The sequence below is a fragment of the Neodiprion pinetum genome, chromosome 3 (genome assembly GCF_021155775.2).
Source record: "Neodiprion pinetum isolate iyNeoPine1 chromosome 3, iyNeoPine1.2, whole genome shotgun sequence".
NCBI classification, from domain to species: domain Eukaryota; kingdom Metazoa; phylum Arthropoda; class Insecta; order Hymenoptera; family Diprionidae; genus Neodiprion; species Neodiprion pinetum.
In genome coordinates this window covers 36,714,131-36,734,990 of record NC_060234.1, presented here as the reverse complement: position 1 = coordinate 36,734,990, position 20,860 = coordinate 36,714,131, and the positions used below count along the sequence as shown (strand labels likewise).

The following is a 20,860-nucleotide window of genomic DNA, read 5'->3' as shown; positions in this document are numbered from 1 at the left end:
TCCGCCGCAGCGTCGACATATTGAATCGAAATATGCAACCGCTAAGCACAATTCGAGAGCTGGAGTTTAGTATCGATTATAAAAATGGCCGCCGGCCGTGGGCAGGGCTGTCAAAATTGAATGTGCAGGTTGTTGACTGGTGAAAATTTGTTGTAAATAACCTGACATAAGAATTTAATTATGAATTAATTGCACCAGAGTGATTTGTAGTTACCTCAAATGTTACTGTTCAGGACAGTCTGCGTTTTTCACTAGTAATTTTGGTGTTGGAAACGATTTTGCGCGAATGTTTGAGGTTATATGCCGCTGTTTGGAATTCTTCTGTTCTCCCCGGTGTTGAAAGAATGGGTCTCTTAACGGATCCCAGAGCTGGGAATGGAGCAGTTATAAAATTTGTTATGAAATGGGAAAAGTTGTTATGCTTGACGCTGTACGTTACAGGCGTAATATGGTTTGTGTCCCTGGCATATCCTGATTTCAATGACAGTAAGTATATTTTATCGTACTAAACCATTTGATTCTCAAAAATGTTGTAGTATCTAGTTTCACTTGAAATTAATTTATAGATACCTATTTTTCTGAAAATGCTCTCTTACCTGGATTGGTTACCAATGAATTTAATGAAGATGGCGGAGCGAAACGATTTCACGATGAACTCCTCGCTGAGATGAAGAAATATCCGGATGACATGCCCTACCCTTGGCTATTAGCAAAATTCCGTCAACTCAATTTAGATGTTTATACTCATAACTTTACGCTCAACTATCCACTCTCTCAACAGAAGGTATGAATTTTGTCAGAAACATGATCCAAAACATGACTCGTTATTAACTTGTGAGATGTTCTGTAGTAACTAATTTCCAATTTTTATTTCCATGCTGATTTTAGACACTGATTCAAAATACGATTTTGAATATTTATGAACGAATAAAAAACTTTTATTGATTATAAAGAAATGAATGAAATCCTACTCTAGCATTCTATAAATAGAATTTCAATTTTCAGAAACACAGTTACTAGAAAAATTATTTACCAAACGACTGCACTTAATTTCTCAAATCTGAAACTCATGAGTAGAGTTACTTAGTGCCATTTCGATAAGTAATGCAACTTTTGGTTCCTATGAAACTTAGGTGCAAAATTATTCAAAATTCACTATCACCGCTCATCCTGCACGACAATTTTATTCTTTACAGTTTACTGGACAGAATGTGTATAGCATATTGAGAGCTCCGCGAAGTGCCAGTACCGAAGCAATAATATTAAGTGTACCATACCGATCTGCAAGCAGCATTCATCTGACCACTGCACCATCGATAGCTCTATTACTTGCATTTGCTAAATTCTGCCGGAGTAAGTGCCCTCATTTAGCTCTAACATTAACTTACGCCATATTTACAATTATTGCAATTTTCAGAACAGAATTATTGGGCAAAGGATATCATTTTTGTTGTGACTGAGCACGAGCAGTTAGGAATGCAAGCTTGGCTGGAGGCGTATCATCGCTGTACGTGTGGGCAGGATGGGGTATTGATTGCAGGCGACTTGGTAGGAAGAGCTGGGTCTATTCAAGCTGCCATAAATCTGGAAATGCACTCCTTCAAAATTGGATCCATTGACATCAAGGTGATTGGAGCTGAACCCCTGTGTCTGGGGAGTTCATTAACCACTTACTACTACTTAGCCAGTTCGATTATGCAAAAATACACAATCAATTTTTTTGTACAGGTGGAAGGTTTAAATGGACAACTTCCAAATTTAGATCTTGTTAATCTGGCAAACAAAATGTGTGCCAAAGAAGGGATCCGGAGAACATTTCAACGCAGAGCAGACAGTAATCCAAAAGACAAAATACGAAAATGGTGGTACCAATTTGTTACCATGATGTCGATGGTGTCTACGCAAGCAACTGGTGTGCCAACTGGAAATCACGGTGTTTTTCACAGGTATTGTTTGGAATGTGGATAATATTAGCAGAGCCACCTCAGAGAGTTTGATGATGAATAATAGCATAATTAGGTCTAATATTAAAAATAACGGTGCTCGACTTGTTTCGAGACCAAACTTTCTTGTGAGAAGGTTGTGCTCTTAGCTCTCCTTTTTGATTTTTGCCAAAATATTTACCAAAAAAGTTCTGAAATCAATTATTTCACATGCTACATCAATGTTGTTTTGCAAAATAAAGCTATGGCGATCAATCCCAATTTGATCCGACTACACGTTCAACAGATACAGCCAAAAACTTCGAAGAGTTCTCAGTTTTTTGAGTTGTCAATATCAAGTTTGTAGAAAATGGTAAAGAAACGAGAAACAAATTGTTGGGGTATGAACACATCTTATTCAAAGAATTGTTCAGTAACCCTTAATTTGGATCCGAAAAGCATCTAAAGTGCTCCTTATGATGTTATACCTCATGGTCAATTTTTGTGACACATGCCTACTCGTGTTGCACATGTTTAATTACAAGTATTATAATTCTGTTGCTGCAATCATTTTTTTTTGTATTGAAAGTCAAGTCATTCAATTAAGTCAGTAAGTTAAGAATCATGAAAAATGAAAATATCAAATATTTTCTCAAGTTGATTTTAATTTGTTTTACAAGAAAAAAATTAACCATTATTTTTCTGTTCAAGGTTTGGTATTGAAGCCATTACATTGGAAGGTTTTGCCAAATCCGGGTCTGGGACGGAATCTACTATTTACAACATAGGACGGGTTGTTGAAAGTCTTATTCGTTCGCTCAATAATTTATTAGAACGATTCCATCAATCATTCTTTTTTTATCTGTTACCGTCGACAGATAGGTATATTTCTATTGGTAAGTTAATAACACAAAAATTTATTTTTGGTCACAGTGGTCGGACCAATCCTGCCGAATTTGGCCAAATATGGAATTTTTAACTGAAAGTGTGTAATTTGTGTAGACTATATTGTTCTACTTTTCCTCTCAGGATTATATATGCCACCATTAGCTCTAATTATTGCTGGGCTTTTCATAAAAGCATTTTCTGTGTGGCTTAAGTTACAAGAATCTACTGAAAAAAAAGATGGTGAAAGTGATGCAGTTAAACAAGCCAAGGTGAATTTTATCAACTTTCTCCACCACCCTTTTCTGTCCTCAAAATTCGCGAAGTTGTCATTAATTTTTATAATTTAATTTAGTCAGAGGAACTTGTACTGTCACACATCGCTTGGGAGGTACTTTGGACTCACATATTGGGGGTAGCGACATTGTCTGCCCCACGATTGTTTACCTATATAGGCATAAAATTTCATCTAGCGACCGAAAATTCAGTATCCCTAGGCCTCTTACTTCTCACAATCGTGATGTTTATTGGGACTCTCTGTTTTGAAAGGTAATCTGAGCAATCTGAAACAAGGTAATATATGAAATAAAATGCATCTGCAAACCAGAATCTAAAATATTGAACAGTACCAGATTGATTTCACTTCCATCAGCAACAAGAATTTTAATCTTTTTACGAGGAGCTTAAACTGTACACAGCATCATTTTTTCAGATATAGGACCTACGAAACTGCGTCCTTACTTTATGTGATAGCATTAATAGAATTGGCAACGATGCTTTTATGCATTTCAATGCACAACTTTTCCTTGGCATTAGTAGCTGCCGTTGTGTACGTTCCTGCAGCATTGACCGTCATACCAAAGAAGGGAAACGAATCCAGGTCAGGCATCACAAATTATACCTGTATGAATATTTTTGTTTTGTAATTATTACTAAAGTCTGCAGGAAATACGATACATAGAATTTTACATGGTCTGATAAGCTTGTTCTTTTTTCATTTCTGTTGTAAGATGACTTTTCTAATCTAATCACGCTGGAAAAAGTGGTGATAAAAATACCGCTGATAAAACCATCCATTACTTACTTCTTGACAGAATTTCTAGTCATTTCCTACCGTGCAATGCTAGATTAGAACTAGTGCAGTGCATGCTTGTTCAAATGTCTCTTATTTGGAAACTTAGCTTGTTATGCCTATTTTTGTACAACTTTCAAATATTTTATTTACGAATACGCAACGAATTTTGTTTTGCTTACCCAGACATCTCATCAATAATTGGCTCTTAAATTATATACTAAACACGTTCTAGATAAGATAGATGCATACAAAACATCGTGCTGATAACTGTGAGGTTTGCACACAGTGGCATGGGTGATGAATCGCTGTTTTCATTTTAGTCAATCAATAATTTAAGAACAATTTTAGTGAAATAAACAGTGATGCTTGGATATTTTAGACGTAAGCACTTATTAAAAACCGAGCTATGCAGTACTTTATATATGATATTACAAATGAAAATTAATTACATGGAAAAAAGTGCTGCTTATTTAACGGTTTCAATTTTACCATTTATTCGTTTTTTCTTATATTTTAAATCGTGAATAAAATAATGCCCAAGTGATTTAGCTGAGAAATGAGTAAAACGTAAATATAATTTTCAGATTCCACAATTTACGTTGTATACCCTGGATACTGCTACATCCGCTTTGTCTAGCATGTACAGTAGTAGCGGTATATACGCATTTTACATTCCCGGACTACACAATCATTGCTTTTGCACTGAAATGGATCCAAGCATCAAAGCAAGCGATCGTATTTGGGATTATCGATTCCATGGTCTATGGGAATTGGCTGTACAGCGTAACGGTCTGCGTTTTACTTCCGACATGGCTTATATTCTGGATAGTAGTTACTTCTAAACCAATTTTGCGAATTTCTAAGTGAATGTATTACATGAAATGTAAAAATCAAAACGTGCACACGATAGTGAATAAATTTATGAAGGTAAACATATTCCGTTGAATAAAATTGAAATTTGCAATTCTTAAAGTATCTATAACTCCGGAATTGTTATCTACAATCACATATTTTTCTATGTGATTCATGAAGATTTATTCTGAGTCAATCACTGTTGCGGGTATGAATTATTGCTAACTTGTTTGAATTTACCGATTTGATGTGCCATTCGTTTGTCGGTGGACAAGTATTCAATATCATATTCAGAAATTGTACTGATCTCCTCAGATGTGCCATATAGATCATTTTCGTATTTTATGTAATCAAACGAAGTGAAACAAATGTGTTTTCCGTGGAAATGAATCAATTAATGATAATTTGTTGATGAATTTCGGGGAAAAACAACACGGGGATAGTGAAATTATTTTTATAATCAATTATAATTGATCATTATCAGCGAGTGAATAAAAATATTCGAGTACAATAAAGTTGAGGCTATTAGCAAGAAATCTCCCATCTATCTTTCAATGGAGCCACACAGCTGTTATCGAATGCTTATCGCCAATCTTTTGTTCTTGAGATATTGGAATTACGTGGCGGGTTAAAAACAGGATATAGTACAAACAGACAGCTTCTCGTACAGACGTTCATCTACACTGATAACCCCTCTACTTGACTAGATAGCATTCACATTTTTTGAGCATGGTATTCTCAGATCTTCTTAGTTCAGCAGTGCATTCTATTAAAACACGATTATGAGTTCAATGCGCACCGAAAAATTTGCAATTCTTCCCGATTAAAGTCGCCGTTATTAAAACAGGTAACGAACATGGTAGATGTAAAAATTAGCTGTAATGTATACAACGTTATACAGGGTAATATGGGTAGGTCTATTCTTCAAACTGTGTAATTTGAACTTTTAAAGTTGAACTTCAATTGACGCGATAAGTGATGATAAATATCTAAGCGCAAGCGTGTAGTTTCGATTAAGAAAAAGTGTGTCAAGCGTATCTGTCCGATTATGGCACATTTAATTGACCTTTGCCCGAATATAAGAGCTTTAATTTAGTTTTTTTACATAAACTGGAAGATAATAATGTACAAATTCTCAATGCCCCGAAAGATTATCGTTGTTCAGTACCAAGATACAACTGAAACTAGTATCATAGGTTTGGAGTCCGATCGAAATGTTTCAGAACAGTGCGTGTGTCAAAAATCTGGAAAGAAGAAAATCACCATCACGGTCAGAAGAAACAGACAACTATCATGGTAAAAAATTACCGAAAGCTTCCAAATTTGAAAGTATATTTGCATTTATATAAAACCCCAACCCTTGCGAAAAGGCCGCAAAAAAATACGCACGCGTTTTAATCAACTAGTGCTGAAAATCCATAATGAAAACAACAGCATTAAGCACGTCGCTATATTCTCGAGTGATGTACAATCGCGAAAACGTGACGTACTGTTTACCGAAATTTTTTAAAATTTCATTCGTTAATAAAATCCTGACCCATATCAAATAAAACGCCTATGTACATCCACATCACGAAACTACTTGTTTGCTTTCATCTTGCACGTGACGCATGACCGTACGAATTGAAAAATAGCATTATGTACATGTGTGTTCAATTTATTTTAATATGTGTTAGCGCTATCGCTTTGCAATAAAAGTAAGACGAACTCGAGAAAATTCAATAACATGATACTTACGTTGCACTAATCGCAATTATATTTATGTGAATATAATCTCGAGTTATGTTCTCCTCCCATACGAGAGTGTATCTTCTTTGCACCTACATTGCATTAAAAACTGCATAATTTGCTTTAAACCGACCAGAGTGTTGTACAAGGTAATTATCTAGACGAAGATAAGATTATTCGTATATAAATTCTTTACAGCATGAAAAATGGTTTCTCCTACCGAACTTAAAGTTTTTACAAATATTTTATGTTGTTTTGAAGATTTCTTGTCATTTCCTATCTCTTTTCGACAAATGAAGCAAAAATTTTGAGAGATTCCGAGTAAACGTTACGCGAAAAATTATCTGAACTGCATTCCGGCACGCATGGAAATTATTATGTAGTAATTTTGCGGACTAAAAACTTTTCCAAATTGTTAATATTTTAAAAGCGGGAGACACATCTTGATTTACCCTGCGGTATTAAAGTACATGCAAATCATCATGTCAATAAATTTCTTCAAAGTCAAGATCGAACCACTTGCATATATATGCCCTGTGCGTGAACTGTAAGCCACGGATGCCAAAGTGAGTATCTAATAAGATTTCTTAGAAATTATAAATGCACATTTTTTTTAATTATCGTATCGTGAGTCTTGGAATGTGACGTTTATGCTGTAACTAATCACAACTGGTATTCTAATATCGCGTGACAGTAGCTTTGTTATTTCCATACGCAGTTCGTGTATGTCTACGTCAATAATATTGATGTTTCTGATAAAGCTAGACTGTCGACACAGTTTTCCTTTAAAATAAAATCAAAACGATGTGGTCAGTCCAGGTTTAAAGACATATTGTAAGTAAATTACATACATAATACTGGCCTGCACACTTCTTACGCGATACACAACAGAACTGGTGGATAAATCTTGCATGTTTAAGTATTTTGAGTAATTTATTGCGAATAAAGCCAAGATGACTTATACCAGCGTTGGAAGTAAATATAAGTAATGACATTCGTCTTATAGATACGATCTGTCATATGGCTGAGGAGTTGAATCAATTAAATTGTGCTACGATCAGTGATAATTGACCAGTCAAGAAGACTTTGTACCTATCTTAGCTTCTTATTAAATTCCAGATTCATCCACGTCAGAGAATTTCGTGTTTACCAGAAAAAAAAAACTTACAGACAAACTGTTATATTATAGGAATTTAAATTCGTGCACTGATTTAATTGACCACGAAATGAGATTATAATATGAGATAATGAAGGAGTGTTTCACTGCGCGAAAAAAGTGACACGATGGTGACATATTTCATAATTACTTACATTTTATAGAGTGATTACGAGGGATTACTTGACAAATAATTTTATTTTAATTACGTGATTTGTTAGGATTTCCAAGATTTCATATGATTTCTTAATATTACTGTTGCAACTAATGCAGCTACGGCCAAGGGTGGATGAGTAGAAAATGAATACACAAACTGAACTTGATTTGAGTGTATTCAAGGTGCCATAGAAATCGAACTATAAACAGAGTTGTGTGGAAGCAGAGTAACTAAAACACTCACATCACGACTGATCTAATTCCTCAGCTCATTCTTACACCTCTATGACACACTCACACACATACATGCATACATTATACAAAGCATCATATTGCTTGTAACAATTACAAAGAGATTTCTGTTTTCTAAATGGATTCTCCATCTACCTTACTGAAAATATTCATTTGATAAATCATAAAATGTTATGGCAGAATGCAGCGTGTAATTTATTACGTGATTTATCTTGTAAATTCCATAGAACAAGTAAGAAATCAAAGATTAAATTACAAAAGTATGAATCATCAGCTATACCGGATTAAAAATCGTACATCAACTATATACTTGACTATATCATTTTTCAACTGATGGATATATATGGATATAATTGTTTCCTTCCTGACCTTGTCGTTCTTTTTGTAATAAAGTAAATTCGTCGATACAAATTAACTTTAATAATTTTAAATAATTTTATACAAAACATATTTAAATAAGAAATAAAATATGAGAGGAAAAATTTTTCCTTATACTTTCACGAATTTACTTTACTATATGGATATACATATATATATATATATACCTACCTATGATATCTGATAAGTCATTATTCATGACATATGATTATTATGATTTATCACATGAATACTTTCAGTACTTGAAGTACTTGAAGATTTATAAAAATAATATGTTGATCACTATAAATATTTTTGTTTCAGTGAGGAAGTTCAAGATGTTTACTTCTCACAAAGTGAAAAAAATGCAGAAACTTTCCACAACCAGGAATATCCACACTACACTTATATTTTATGTCAACGGAAGAGAGGTATGAGATACCTGACATCTTGATCTGCGATTTACAAAAACTTAATTTGCTACGAAAGTTTTGGAAATAATTTATCACAAAATCATTGGTTTTTTCACAACTTTTTAGATAGAGGATAAAAGTGTCAATCCCGAGTGGACATTGTTGTACTATCTGCGAAATAAGCGTATCCTTTTTTCCTAAAACTGAGATAGATTGTCGCAACAAATCGTGCTATTCAACAATCCTTTCAGCAATGGCGATGTGTTCGTATGATCAAGTTAGAGTCAAGAATTTCCACGGTTGAAGAAATATTCCGGCGATTTTAAACTATATAATCCATTAGACTATTTGCAAAAACCTGAACAACGAACACAGTACGATTATGCGGCACGAAACTGGGCTGTGCCGAAGGTGGTTGCGGTGCCTGTACGGTCATGGTCTCAAGATTCGACAACTCTGCACAAAAAATTGTGTATCCTTTAATAGAAATAGTCTATTGATAACTGTGAAGCATAGCGTCATATTGGGCAATTATTAGTTAATTTATTTAAACGGATCTCTGAATCATGCAACTTATATTTCTTATATTGATAACTTCTAGTCATCTTGCGGTAAATGCATGTCTAATGCCTGTATGCGCCATGCATGGCATGGCAGTAACTACAGTTGAAGGGATAGGAAGTGTTAAAACAAGGCTACATCCTGTTCAAGAACGTCTCGCCAAGGCTCATGGATCACAGTGTGGCTTCTGCACACCTGGCATTATAATGTCAATGTATGCCTTGTTGCGATCAATTCCAAAACCTACTATGGAAAATTTAGAGATAGCATTTCAAGGTAATGTGGTAAATGTTGGGTACTTTTCATACCGTATGAACATCGTTAAAACACAAATTTTTATCACGCAGACTAGAGAATGTTGAGAAACGATGTTTCTATGCGAGTGGTCATATACTTGATCTGCAAAACTAACATTCGCATCTACCTCAATATCACTGAAGTCGTTTTGTAATTATTTCAGGCAATTTGTGTAGATGCACAGGATACCGACCGATCATAGAAGGCTTCCGGACTTTTACGGAAGAGTGGGAACAATCCCAAATTCTATCAAACATGCAGAATAATGGAATGCTGAATAACAAAAAATCCTGCCAAATGGGAGATGCTTGCTGTAAAAAAAGCAATGCGCTGCCTCAATGTGCAAGAACTTGTCAAAACAAAGATGCATGCTGCAAAACAAATCCCACCTCTACACCTGATAAACTGTTTAATTCGACAGAATTCACACCTTATGACCCTTCACAAGAACTTATATTCCCGCCAAAGTTGAAGGTAGAAACAATTATGCAAGTCATTATTTTTTGTAATTGATAGGAAAAAAACATTCATTTCGTTTCGAATAACAAATTTCTATCCGTTATTTCTCATAAGCTTATGTGCATCTCATTCCATCTGATTTGCTTTTCGGCATTGGACTATTAATAGGTATCGGACGAACTTGATAAACAGTATTTGGTATTTAGAGGAAAGAATGTAACATGGTACCGACCAAATAAACTCGATGAATTGTTAGCTTTGAAAAAAAAATATCCAACTGCAAAAATTATTGTTGGAAATTCCGAAGTCGGTAAGTTAACTTGTCTCACACACAGCTTTTACTAAGATTTTATATGATATCTTGATTATCTTTAATGCATTTTGATCAAGGAGTCGAAGTCAAATTCAAGCATTGCGTGTATCCTGTACTGATACAACCAACGATGGTGCCTGAAATGAAGCGAATAATAGAAACGAGAAATATTTTGAAAGTGGGGGCAAGTGTAACTTTGATTGAATTAGAAGAAGCTCTTAAACATCAAATAAGCATAAAACCAAGTGAGTCAGGAATTTTACCAACTTTGGGTTATTGAAAATATAATCATGGTGCATACGTATGAAGAGTTTGAACCCTCTTATAATTTACTACATATGATGTCGATATTTCTTTGCTAATGACGATGTGAGTTGTTCAGAATGAGTATATAGTGATTATTTTCGTGTACATTAATATGCAGTATTTTATAGCATTTCAGACGAGGATATTTAGTCAAATAGTAGCTATGCTGCATTGGTTTGCTGGAAAACAAATTCGCAATGTCGCAGTAAGTTCAGATAATTACTTCAGTTATACTCTGAATTTCACAAAACATCGGTAGAACCGGCAGTATTTTCTTTTTACAGGCTGTCGGTGGAAACATAATGACTGGAAGCCCAATATCTGACTTAAATCCTATATTTATGGCTGCTAATGTAACATTAACGTTGCGCAGTCTGGACCGAGGAGAAAGGGAAATTCCTATGGATCACACGTTTTGGGTTGGCTATCGTCGCAATGTTGTTTTACCAGATGAAATTTTAGTTTCCATTGGAATACCTTTTACAAAACAGGTACGATGAATCGTCATTATTTTAACGAATAGATATATCAGTAGTTTCATTTGTTATCACTCATGCGATTGTGAAATAACGATCGAGAGAGCATCAAAATTTAAGTAAAATTAGCAAAAGTATTCAGAAAAAACTTTTTATTTCAGTATCAGTATTTTGTTGCCTACAAACAAGCAAAACGACGCGACGATGACATTGCTATTGTCAATTCTGCAATAAATGTATCATTTAACCCAGGAACAATTCATGTTCAGAATGCTTTCTTAGCATATGGAGGCATGGCACCAACCACTACATTGGCCCGAAAAACCTGTGAAATTATGATAGGGAAGTACGTGGTACATGAAGGATAATTTGACGGAATAATACAACACACCTCTGCAAAGTACTCTATGTTCAATACAAATAACACAATATTTTTTAGAAAATGGGATGAACAACTACTAGACTCAGTGTTCGATTCGCTCATAACAGAATTGCCGTTGCCTGGAAACGTCCCTGGAGGTATGGTACAATATCGTCGTGCACTAACTTTAAGGTGCGTATGATCCAAAAATCTGTTGATGACAACACTCAATTTATACTTGGATATAACATACTAAGTGAAAAATGATACTGCTTTCAGTTTATTCTTCAAGGCTTTTCTCCAGATAACGAAGTACCTTAACATGGACTTAATTGGAGTAGAATCGCTACCCAAAGAGCTGAACAACGCTGCTGATGGTTTTCACTACAAACCTCCAATGAGCTCGCAGTACTTCCAAGTAGTATGTTGCTCTCCAATAATAATGACTTGAATTTACATGTTATAGTACTTCAAATCTACTCACAAGATGTGAGTAAATCTTCTTACTATTCATCATACTTGATTACAGGCTTCCAAAACTCAAGAACGCACTGATTTAGTTGGTAGGCCAATTATTCACGCCAGCGCATTTAAACAAGCTACAGGCGAAGCAATTTACTGTGACGACATGCCGAAATTTGTTGGAGAGTTATACCTAGCCTTAGTTATTTCTACACGAGCACATGCAAAAATAATCAAAATAGATGCTTCCACAGCTCTAGCTCTTGAAGGCGTTGAAGCATTTTTCAGTGCAAAAGATGTACCGGATGACAGAAGATGGGTTGGTCCTATTTTCCACGATGAGGAATTGTTCATATCGGAAAAGGTAATATAACATTATTAAATGTTTATTCACAAAAACTGGTTAAGTAACACAAAAAATTATAGGAAGAAAGAACAAAGAATCATTCTCACTAGGTGTTCATAATTAACATGTTGTTCAATGTCAGGTAACTAGTCAGGGGCAACTGATTGGTGCAATTGTTGCTGTTGATCAAGCTACAGCGCAAAAAGGTGCACGAATGGTCCAAATTGAATACGAAGATCTCCGTCCAATTATTGTAACAATTGAGGTAAAGAAAATAAAATATCGATTGTCCTTCTACCGGACTTCTGAATCATGTAATCTAGTTTTTACTAAACAGGATGCTATCAAGGAGAAGTCGTTCATCTCAGATACTCCAAAACGGATTGTGAAAGGAGATCCAGCAAAAGAATTTGCAGAAGTGGACCATGTCTTAGAGGGAGAAGTTCGAATGGGTGGACAAGAACATTTTTATCTGGAGACACATGCTTCTATTGCTGTACCTCACGAAGAGGATGAGATCGAAGTTTTTTGTTCATCACAACATCCATCGGAAATTCAAAAACTTGTAGCGCACGTTCTCCACGTCCCCATCAATAGAGTAACTGCTCGTGTTAAACGCATGGGTGGTGGCTTTGGAGGGAAGGAATCTCGTGGAATGTTAGTTGCGTTACCAGTTGCTCTAGCTGCGCACAGGTTTGTCGTTTTGTAGTATGGATTGATTGACATTGTATGTAACTAAGAATGATTTCATAAATCACTAAATCTGATTAGGTTGCAAAGGCCGGTACGTTGTATGCTTGACAGAGATGAAGATATGATGATCAGTGGTACTCGACATCCATTTTATTATAAATGGAAAATTGGCTTTAATAGTGATGGATTGATAAAAGTTGCACAAGTATACATTTATAACAATGCAGGGTATTCAGCCGATTTATCATCCTCGGTAAGTTGAAAATTTAAGTAAAATCAAGTAGCTGCAAATTGTTAGCATAAAATGTTTCGTCGTATAATCACTAAATATGCTTTCATTTCACTGGTTTTCTGCATATGGTAAGATCTATGACGTAATAACACTATTCATGATATATAGATACTTGAACGTGCACTGTTCCATTTCGAAAATGCCTATAGAATCCCATCGGTAGATCTATATGGTTACATGTGCAAAACTAATTTACCCTCCAATACGGCTTTTCGAGGCTTTGGAGGTCCGCAAGGTATGTTTGTGGCGGAGAACATGATACGTCAAGTAGCTGATTTCCTCAAAATGGATACTGTAAAGGTAATTTTCGTAGCATTCTCATTGATAGGGCTCTGCCTGATTGAATTACTTGTAGCATATTTCATACGATTTATCGAGAACAGTTCATGTTTTGAAAATTACCACGGATAATTGCTTATATTTCACAACAGGTATCTGAGTTGAATCTGTACAAAGAAGGAAATTTGACACACTATAATCAACAACTCAATCACTGCACAATTGAGCGATGCTGGCACCAATGTCTTGAAACTTCTGATTACACGAATAGAGCTGCTGCAGTTGAAAATTATAACAAGTAAGAAATTAGTTTTACATACTACATATTGGCACCATCAAGTAACACAACGTCAACCACTCGTAGTAGCTAGTATCACAATAAATTGACTACTTTGATGTCATGTAAATTTTCCGTATACAGACAAAACAGGTATAAAAAAAGAGGAATTGCGGTAGTGCCAACGAAATTCGGGATTGCCTTTACAACTGCATTCCTCAATCAGGGTGGTGCATTGGTTCATGTATACACAGATGGCTCTGTACTAGTGAGCCACGGTGGTACCGAGATGGGACAGGGTTTACATACCAAAATGATCCAAGTACGTATCAAGAACGAGACTAAGTTACATTTTTCTACTCATAGACGATTCTACAACTGGAATTTACTTTCAGGTTGCAAGCAGAGTACTCAAAGTAAATCCAGAAAAAATACATATAACAGAAACGGCGACTGATAAAGTACCAAATACATCTGCTACTGCAGCCAGTGCAGGATCTGATCTCAATGGAATGGCTGTCATGGTAAATACAATAACAAATTAGTAATCATCCACAGTAGTATCTTAAAGAAATTTGCTGCTAAGAAGTAGTCCATTATAAATAATTTCCTGTACGTTTCTGGCCACATTTCAGAATGCATGCACACAAATCGTTGACCGATTAAAACCCATTATGAGTGCAAACCCAGGAGGTACTTGGGAAGACTGGATAAATATGGCTTATATGCAAAGGATCAGTCTCTCAGCGACTGGATTTTATGCCACTCCGGATATTGGATATTCTTTTGAAACAAATTCAGGAAACCCGTTTAATTACTTCACATATGGAACAGCATGTAGCGAAGTTGAAATTGATTGCCTAACGGGAGACCATCAGGTGCTCGCACGTGTTTGATACTAGACGTAAAACAATTTATTATGTTAACTGATTACGTGTAAGTTTGCTAATAGAAAAATCTTTCAGGTTTTGCGGACAGATATCGTAATGGATTTAGGTGAGAGTTTAAATCCTGCCATAGATGTCGGCCAAGTTGAAGGTGGTTTCATCCAGGGGTATGGATTGTTTACTCTGGAAGAGTTGATCTATTCACCAGCTGGAATACTATACAGTCGTGGCCCTGGAGCCTACAAAATACCCGGCTTTACAGACATTCCTGTAGAATTCAATGTTTCTCTTCTAAAAGGGGCACCAAATCCCAGGGCGGTTTATTCTTCAAAGGTGAGACATAATGAGAACAGAAACATTTTGCCTATGGGTGACTCATAAAAAGGCTACATTTAACAGACTCTGTTCTTGAAATTCTAGGCTGTTGGTGAACCCCCGTTGTTCCTTGCTTCCTCAGTTTTCTTTGCTATTAAAAATGCAATAGAAAGTGCACGCCGAGATGCTAATGTTACAGGTTACTTTAGACTTGACTCTCCAGCTACTGCGGCTCGTATCCGTACAGCATGTGTTGATCATCTAACTCAGAAGGTAAGAACTTGTATGATGTAAGATAAAGGTATGCGATTTTACGAAAATTATTCTCATTTTATGTACCTAAAGCTGGAGAATCTTGACAGAAATAATCCATGGAACGTTCCGCCCTAAATAAAAATTTGGACCACAATACTCACAACATGATCGTCAGTTTTGAATTTCGTCAAGTATGGTGGTGAATAAATTTTCATGAAGCTTCCTTAAGTATAATTCCATTTTTTCATATTTCTACACTTTTTCTAGAACTTTTTAAATAGATAAAATTTTATTTTACAACTTTGTGTCAAATAATGGATATAAATGTTACCAAGTCGTACATATCAAAGGAAAAACACATTAGACGGCATTGCCGTCTTACGGGCTTCTCATCGGAAGCAAAGGATTGAAAGGGTAAACATAACATCTACACACTACAGTCTCCTTACATCGTGCATGCAGAGAAGAAATTCTTACTCATACAAATCGGGCACATGAAAACAAATTTGAACTCACTGGATATGAGAGAAATTAATGACAACAGAGTCAGGGCGGCTAGGTGGTCTAGTGGAGTAAGTCTCCGGTAAAGCATCGCTAGATACCAGGTTCGATTCCTGGCTCCGTCGTTAATTTTTCAAATTCACCAGTTGTTCAAATTTACATATTTTCGAAAAACATATCCTTGGAAACAACAATGTGCTAAAAAGGACTGGTTGGTATTTGTCCTATGGCAGCAATACGAATAAGGTAATGAAAAATAGAAAAAATTCACGAGTTATATAAGTTCAAATTCTGTTCTTGTATTGAACGTAGTTGCTAAGAATAATGTTGTGATGTTACATACATGACTGATATTTAATATCAATCTGAAAAGCCAATAAATTACATTTTTTCCACTGGGAATGATACAAGGAAATCAGTTTGATGTAAAAAATATAATAAATTATGCGTATAACAAAGTATATAATATTTACGTATAATAAACGAAGCAGTATACATTTTTTCAGATGTACAGCTACTAATTTAATCAATAATTGTTTAAGTGATTAGTTCCAGACTTTCTAATTTGGCTGATGACGGGTCATGGGTTATTAGCTAGATATTAACAGAAAACGAATGAAAATGAGAAAGTAGACGTCCATGACTATCACTAACATTCAACAATCCAATACGCATATTTGACTTTACTGAACATACATAGAGGAATTTCAAGTAATGCGAAGATATATTTCACAATAGGCTGACTCACATGGAAATGAACCATAAATAGTTAAAAAAGGGATTTGGGTTCCGATTCCACTGTATCACAGCTGGCGGACGCACACATGCAGGTCTGCATCTTGATGAAATTAATTATGCCGTTCGTAGACGAATCTTCAGTCTGGATAGCGCCATTGTGATACAGCATTGCAAGGATTTTCAGTGCTAGCTGTTTACCCAACTCCACACTACACAATCAATTAAATGCTTAAAAGCTGTGAGCTTTAATAAACGCAATCAACCCATTTGTCGAAGAATCATGGCTGGTAATCGTGTTGTTGTTTTTAAGCTCAGGCTCTATAGCTTTAGCCAACTGCTTTCCCAATTCCACACTGTATACAAGACAGAATTTAAAAAAAAATGTATACATACTCCTTATCTGATTTGTTAAATTTACAACCATTTTGTATTGTGTTTGTAATTTGATAAGAACTCACTATCATCAAAAAGATAATGCACAATAACAACATAACAACAAAGTGAAGTCCAAATAGACTCCTTCCTAGCCAGACCAAATCACTCTTTTCTTTGAAATTCAATAAATAAGTGCCAATGCTCTAAAATTGATCTATCTCACATATTTGATATTTGGCATTACTTTACTTCCAATGGAAAATAGTTCAATAACAATTCGAAAACGATTGTACTCACCCCCACTGATCGTATGAATTAATGTCCCAAATGACTCCTTGTACGAAGACTTTATGTTCGTACATTGCTGAAATATATCAATAAGGTTGAGTGATTATACATCTCGGTGGTTAAAACTGAATTAATAATTATACACTATTATTCAACTAACCAATGAGTGCTCCCAAAGTAAAGGGAGTAACTCCCTTAACCACAATGCTGTTTGTAGGTCGGTTTCCTTGGAAGACTTTGTGCGGTAGTATAGCACTCAATTCCCCTGGACTCAAACCAGCCTTTTGCAGTTCTTCTTTAGCCTCAGACTCGGTCTTGCCCTTCATTAACGCTTCAGTTTGAGCTAAAAAGTTAGCTAGCAAAAGTTTGTGATGCGTAGTTCCTTGGACCTGAAATATAGAAAAATTTAATTCATTATTTACTGAAGACGTATATTGTTTGAACCAGGTATTAAAGATTGCCTACACTTGTTTCACTGATGAAGTACACGTTTCCTAAAAAGTTTATTTGCAAATCCATACGTTTACTTGAGTAAGCTTTTACAACAGTGGAACATACGAACACTATACAAAGACCTTTGCACTATTCTAACTGTAAAAAACACTTCCAATGTTTTACCTTGTTATGTGAGATAGCAGGAGCTATAAAATCTGCTGGCACGAGACGTGTGCCCTGATGAATTAGTTGATAAAATGCGTGCTGTCCATTTGTTCCAGGTTCTCCCCATACAATCGGACCTTAGTAAAATGAAATTGACGTATATTCGGAACATATTGTCATTCTGACGGATAACACTCACATGTAATAATTATATCCACGTTTCAAAAAATATTTTTACCTGTAGTATAATCTACTGTTTTACCAGATCGAGTGACATACTTTCCATTACTTTCCATGTCACCTTGTTGGAAGTATGTAGCAAATCTATGCAGATACTGATCATATGGTAGTAACGCATGAGTTTCTGCCCCATAGAAGTTGTGATACCAAACACCGAGTAAAGCAAGAATTACTGGTGCCTGGAATATTAAAGTTGGCAAATTATATGGTACGATAAAACATTAATTGATTTCCATCACCTAAATGAATTGCAAATTAGAAAGGTGAGATAAAGTAACTAAGGTGTTAATATAAGTTGGAATAAATACTTTTCATTACTTTGAAATACTAGCTTTTGATAGATTACTGGCTTTTCAGTTCTTACATTTTTTTCTAATGGAGCTGAGCAAAAGTGTTGATCCATGAAGTGAGCGCCACTCAAAAGCTTTTCAAAGTTTTCAAAGCCTATAGCTAGTGATATGGAAAGACCAATAGCAGACCATAGTGAATAGCGACCTCCGACCCAGTCCCAGAATCCAAACATATTCTTTTCGTCAATGCCGAACTCTTTAACCTTTTGTGTATTTGTGGACAGAGCTACAAAGTGTGAAGCCACGGCTGCTTCCTGTATGAAAAGAAAATGTATTATCAATAGATAATTAATGATACTTTATTAGATATTACAGCTATCTCATCAAACCCAAGAATTCTAACGTACACTCTTTAAATGTTCCAAAATCCAAAGTTTAGCCGATGTCGCATTGGTTATGGTTTCTTGTGTCGTAAAGGTTTTTGAGGCAATTATGAATAAACTGGTCTCAGGATTAATTTTCTTCAAAGTTTCTGCAATGTGAGTTCCATCTATATTGCTCACGAAGTGAACTCTGGGGCCAATATGATATGGCTTCAAAGCTTCTGTCACCATCAAGGGACCCTAAGTAATATTAATTAATTATTTCAATAGATACTAACACTTATTAGTTTGACACTTCGTATTTTAGTTTTAGTTTTTTTTATAATATACATGTATTGCAATGTTAATGAATATTATTGAATCAGTTTTACCAGGTCTGAACCTCCAATTCCAATGTTTACAACGTCCTCAATGGGTTTTCCTGTAAATCCAGTCCATTTTTTTGTAATGACCTGCAACGATAGGGGAAAAAATTAATTTTTTTTATTGTACAGCGAACTGAAATACAGGCCAGTATATGTACCAGAAAAAAAAATTTCTCACCTGTTCAGTAAACTCCTTCATGTGACTTAAAACCCCGTTCACATCAGGCATTACATCTTTGCCATCAACAAGAATTGGAGTATTCAATCTATTTCGTAGGGCAATATGCAAAACTGCTCGATTTTCAGTAAAGTTGATCTTTTGTCCGGAAAACATGGCATTTCTTGCTGCTTCTACTTTACGGGCACGTGCCTATTTTATATCAACAATAATTTGAAATCAGGTTAGCACTGATTAGGATATACTAAAATCGAAACAGTGATATAAGCTTCTCTTCAACCACTTTGTGTCACGTCTTCATTACATAATCTATGTAATTTTCAATGAATATCAATCTGTGTGTTGTTTATTTTTATCAATAAGATTATCTGAATGATACAAAAATATTTTACATGTAATTATATTAATGGACATTGGATTTTTTTAGTTTCGTATCGCCTATCATCAAAACTTTATTAACTATATGTAAGATCACATCACCCTGAAACTTTATCACAAAGCATCAAACGCGAATGGCTGAAAACAAGTCAAAGTATAATGTTAATAACACCATGATGAGTAATAACCTTTTTTTTTAGCATCAAGATATATTTCATATAATATGAGTATAATATTAATCTTGCTCAAATTCAGACCATATATAATACGAATTGATAAACAAAGCGTCTTTTGCTATACAAGAGCAGATAAGGGATATTTTTGAAACAAAAATTTTTAACGTCGGGCAAAATCCTTCAACATCCCTCACATTATTAAGTTGCAAAAGATGTTCGAAACCATTTTAATATATGCCCAAGATTCATCGCCTCTTTTTATTTGCCGATACATACCAGTTGAAAGAGTAGAGAAAGAACTTCATCATTAATACGATTTTTGGAATAGTCAAGTAAAATTGGTCCATCCTCTGGTGTTTGGATTTGAAGGCTGAAATTATGTACAACAGTGTAAAAAAAAGTGCACAGTGAACGTGGATAGTATAAACATCACCAGTTCAACAATGTGATGTTTAATCTGCACGTATAACCAACAAATTACGTGATGTGTAGAAGAAACAATCAATCTTGAGTCAATGTCCGTGAGAAATACTGATTCAAACCAAATTAAAAACCGCCGAGATCAATGTTCGGAATGAAGGTCGCCGCAAGGTCAAATGTAGAATACGTGACACTACCCACCTGTATTTTTCAAATCGACTAGGATCAGCTTTGAATAATTCGTATATATTGATTTTGCTCCCCTGGCTGTCGTACAACTGCTGTAATTGTAACCACGTGGGTTCTTCCCTCAAATTTAGTTTGGGTTCCATTTTATAACCAAACAAAATGTCACAGCACTTTATTTGACCTCTGACGCGCTACCAACGACCAGCCAACTCGGTTGCTCCCTTCGAACTCTTCGGATCTTGTCCGCGCTTTACGTGCTAACGTGACCTGCCCTTCACCTTATGCCTATCAGGATTGGTCAGGTGTTGCGTCACGCTGCGCACGCGCTCACGGGACTTTTTCGCCGGTCGAGATCCACAGATCA

At 35.4% G+C, this 20,860-nt stretch overlaps 3 protein-coding genes and 1 long non-coding RNA gene across 12 annotated transcripts; 2 read left to right on the top strand and 2 right to left on the bottom strand.

Annotated features, from left to right (window-relative positions):
- Positions 1-80: 80 nt before the first annotated feature.
- On the top strand, positions 81-4,839 carry GAA1 (glycosylphosphatidylinositol anchor attachment 1). 2 transcript variants are annotated; one of them, XM_046615617.2, is made up of 10 exons: positions 81-486; positions 567-784; positions 1,197-1,353; positions 1,418-1,626; positions 1,729-1,946; positions 2,634-2,818; positions 2,952-3,079; positions 3,163-3,356; positions 3,520-3,710; positions 4,467-4,602. In XM_046615617.2, the coding sequence occupies exons 1-10, from the start codon at positions 345-347 to the stop codon at positions 4,517-4,519; spliced, it is 1,695 nt and encodes a 564-aa protein (XP_046471573.1). In that variant the 5' UTR covers positions 81-344; the 3' UTR covers positions 4,520-4,602. The 2 variants fall into 2 exon arrangements, with proteins under 2 accessions (XP_046471573.1, XP_046471572.1); XM_046615616.2 differs by having other exon boundaries at positions 83-486; positions 3,520-3,687; positions 4,467-4,839.
- On the bottom strand, positions 1,460-7,988 carry LOC124213891 (uncharacterized). Of its 4 annotated transcripts, XR_011176748.1 has the most exons (5): positions 7,325-7,754; positions 6,472-6,619; positions 3,892-5,978; positions 3,549-3,708; positions 1,460-3,370 (listed from the first exon to the last, which is right to left on the bottom strand). It is a non-coding gene; the product is annotated as an uncharacterized lncRNA (long non-coding RNA). The 4 variants fall into 4 exon arrangements; XR_011176747.1 differs by lacking the exon at positions 7,325-7,754 and adding an exon at positions 7,774-7,988 and having other exon boundaries at positions 3,549-5,978; XR_011176746.1 differs by having other exon boundaries at positions 3,549-5,978; positions 7,314-7,753.
- On the top strand, positions 5,446-16,035 carry ry (xanthine dehydrogenase rosy). 5 transcript variants are annotated; one of them, XM_046615613.2, is made up of 25 exons: positions 5,446-5,581; positions 8,708-8,814; positions 8,923-8,980; positions 9,172-9,268; positions 9,398-9,633; positions 9,818-10,128; positions 10,282-10,423; positions 10,504-10,671; positions 10,861-10,937; positions 11,017-11,223; positions 11,370-11,554; positions 11,648-11,761; positions 11,849-11,990; positions 12,099-12,395; positions 12,520-12,642; positions 12,715-13,070; positions 13,149-13,323; positions 13,471-13,662; positions 13,794-13,939; positions 14,063-14,240; positions 14,314-14,442; positions 14,554-14,796; positions 14,884-15,138; positions 15,226-15,393; positions 15,466-16,035. In XM_046615613.2, exons 2-25 carry the CDS (start codon positions 8,722-8,724, stop codon positions 15,508-15,510), a joined length of 4,137 nt encoding a protein of 1,378 aa, XP_046471569.1. In that variant the 5' UTR covers positions 5,446-5,581; positions 8,708-8,721; the 3' UTR covers positions 15,511-16,035. The 5 variants fall into 5 exon arrangements, with proteins under 5 accessions (XP_046471569.1, XP_046471567.1, XP_046471570.1 ...); XM_046615611.2 differs by lacking the exon at positions 5,446-5,581 and adding an exon at positions 5,905-6,030; XM_046615614.2 differs by lacking the exon at positions 5,446-5,581 and adding an exon at positions 6,461-6,611.
- Positions 15,646-20,776, bottom strand: Pgi (glucose-6-phosphate isomerase). The gene is made up of 11 exons (XM_046617978.2): positions 20,509-20,776; positions 20,164-20,257; positions 19,334-19,525; positions 19,162-19,242; positions 18,815-19,030; positions 18,482-18,721; positions 18,116-18,296; positions 17,896-18,014; positions 17,438-17,666; positions 17,287-17,353; positions 15,646-16,967 (listed from the first exon to the last, which is right to left on the bottom strand). Exons 1-11 carry the CDS (start codon positions 20,637-20,639, stop codon positions 16,844-16,846), a joined length of 1,674 nt encoding a protein of 557 aa, XP_046473934.1. The 5' UTR covers positions 20,640-20,776; the 3' UTR covers positions 15,646-16,843.
- Between the last annotated feature and the right edge of the window lie 84 nt (positions 20,777-20,860).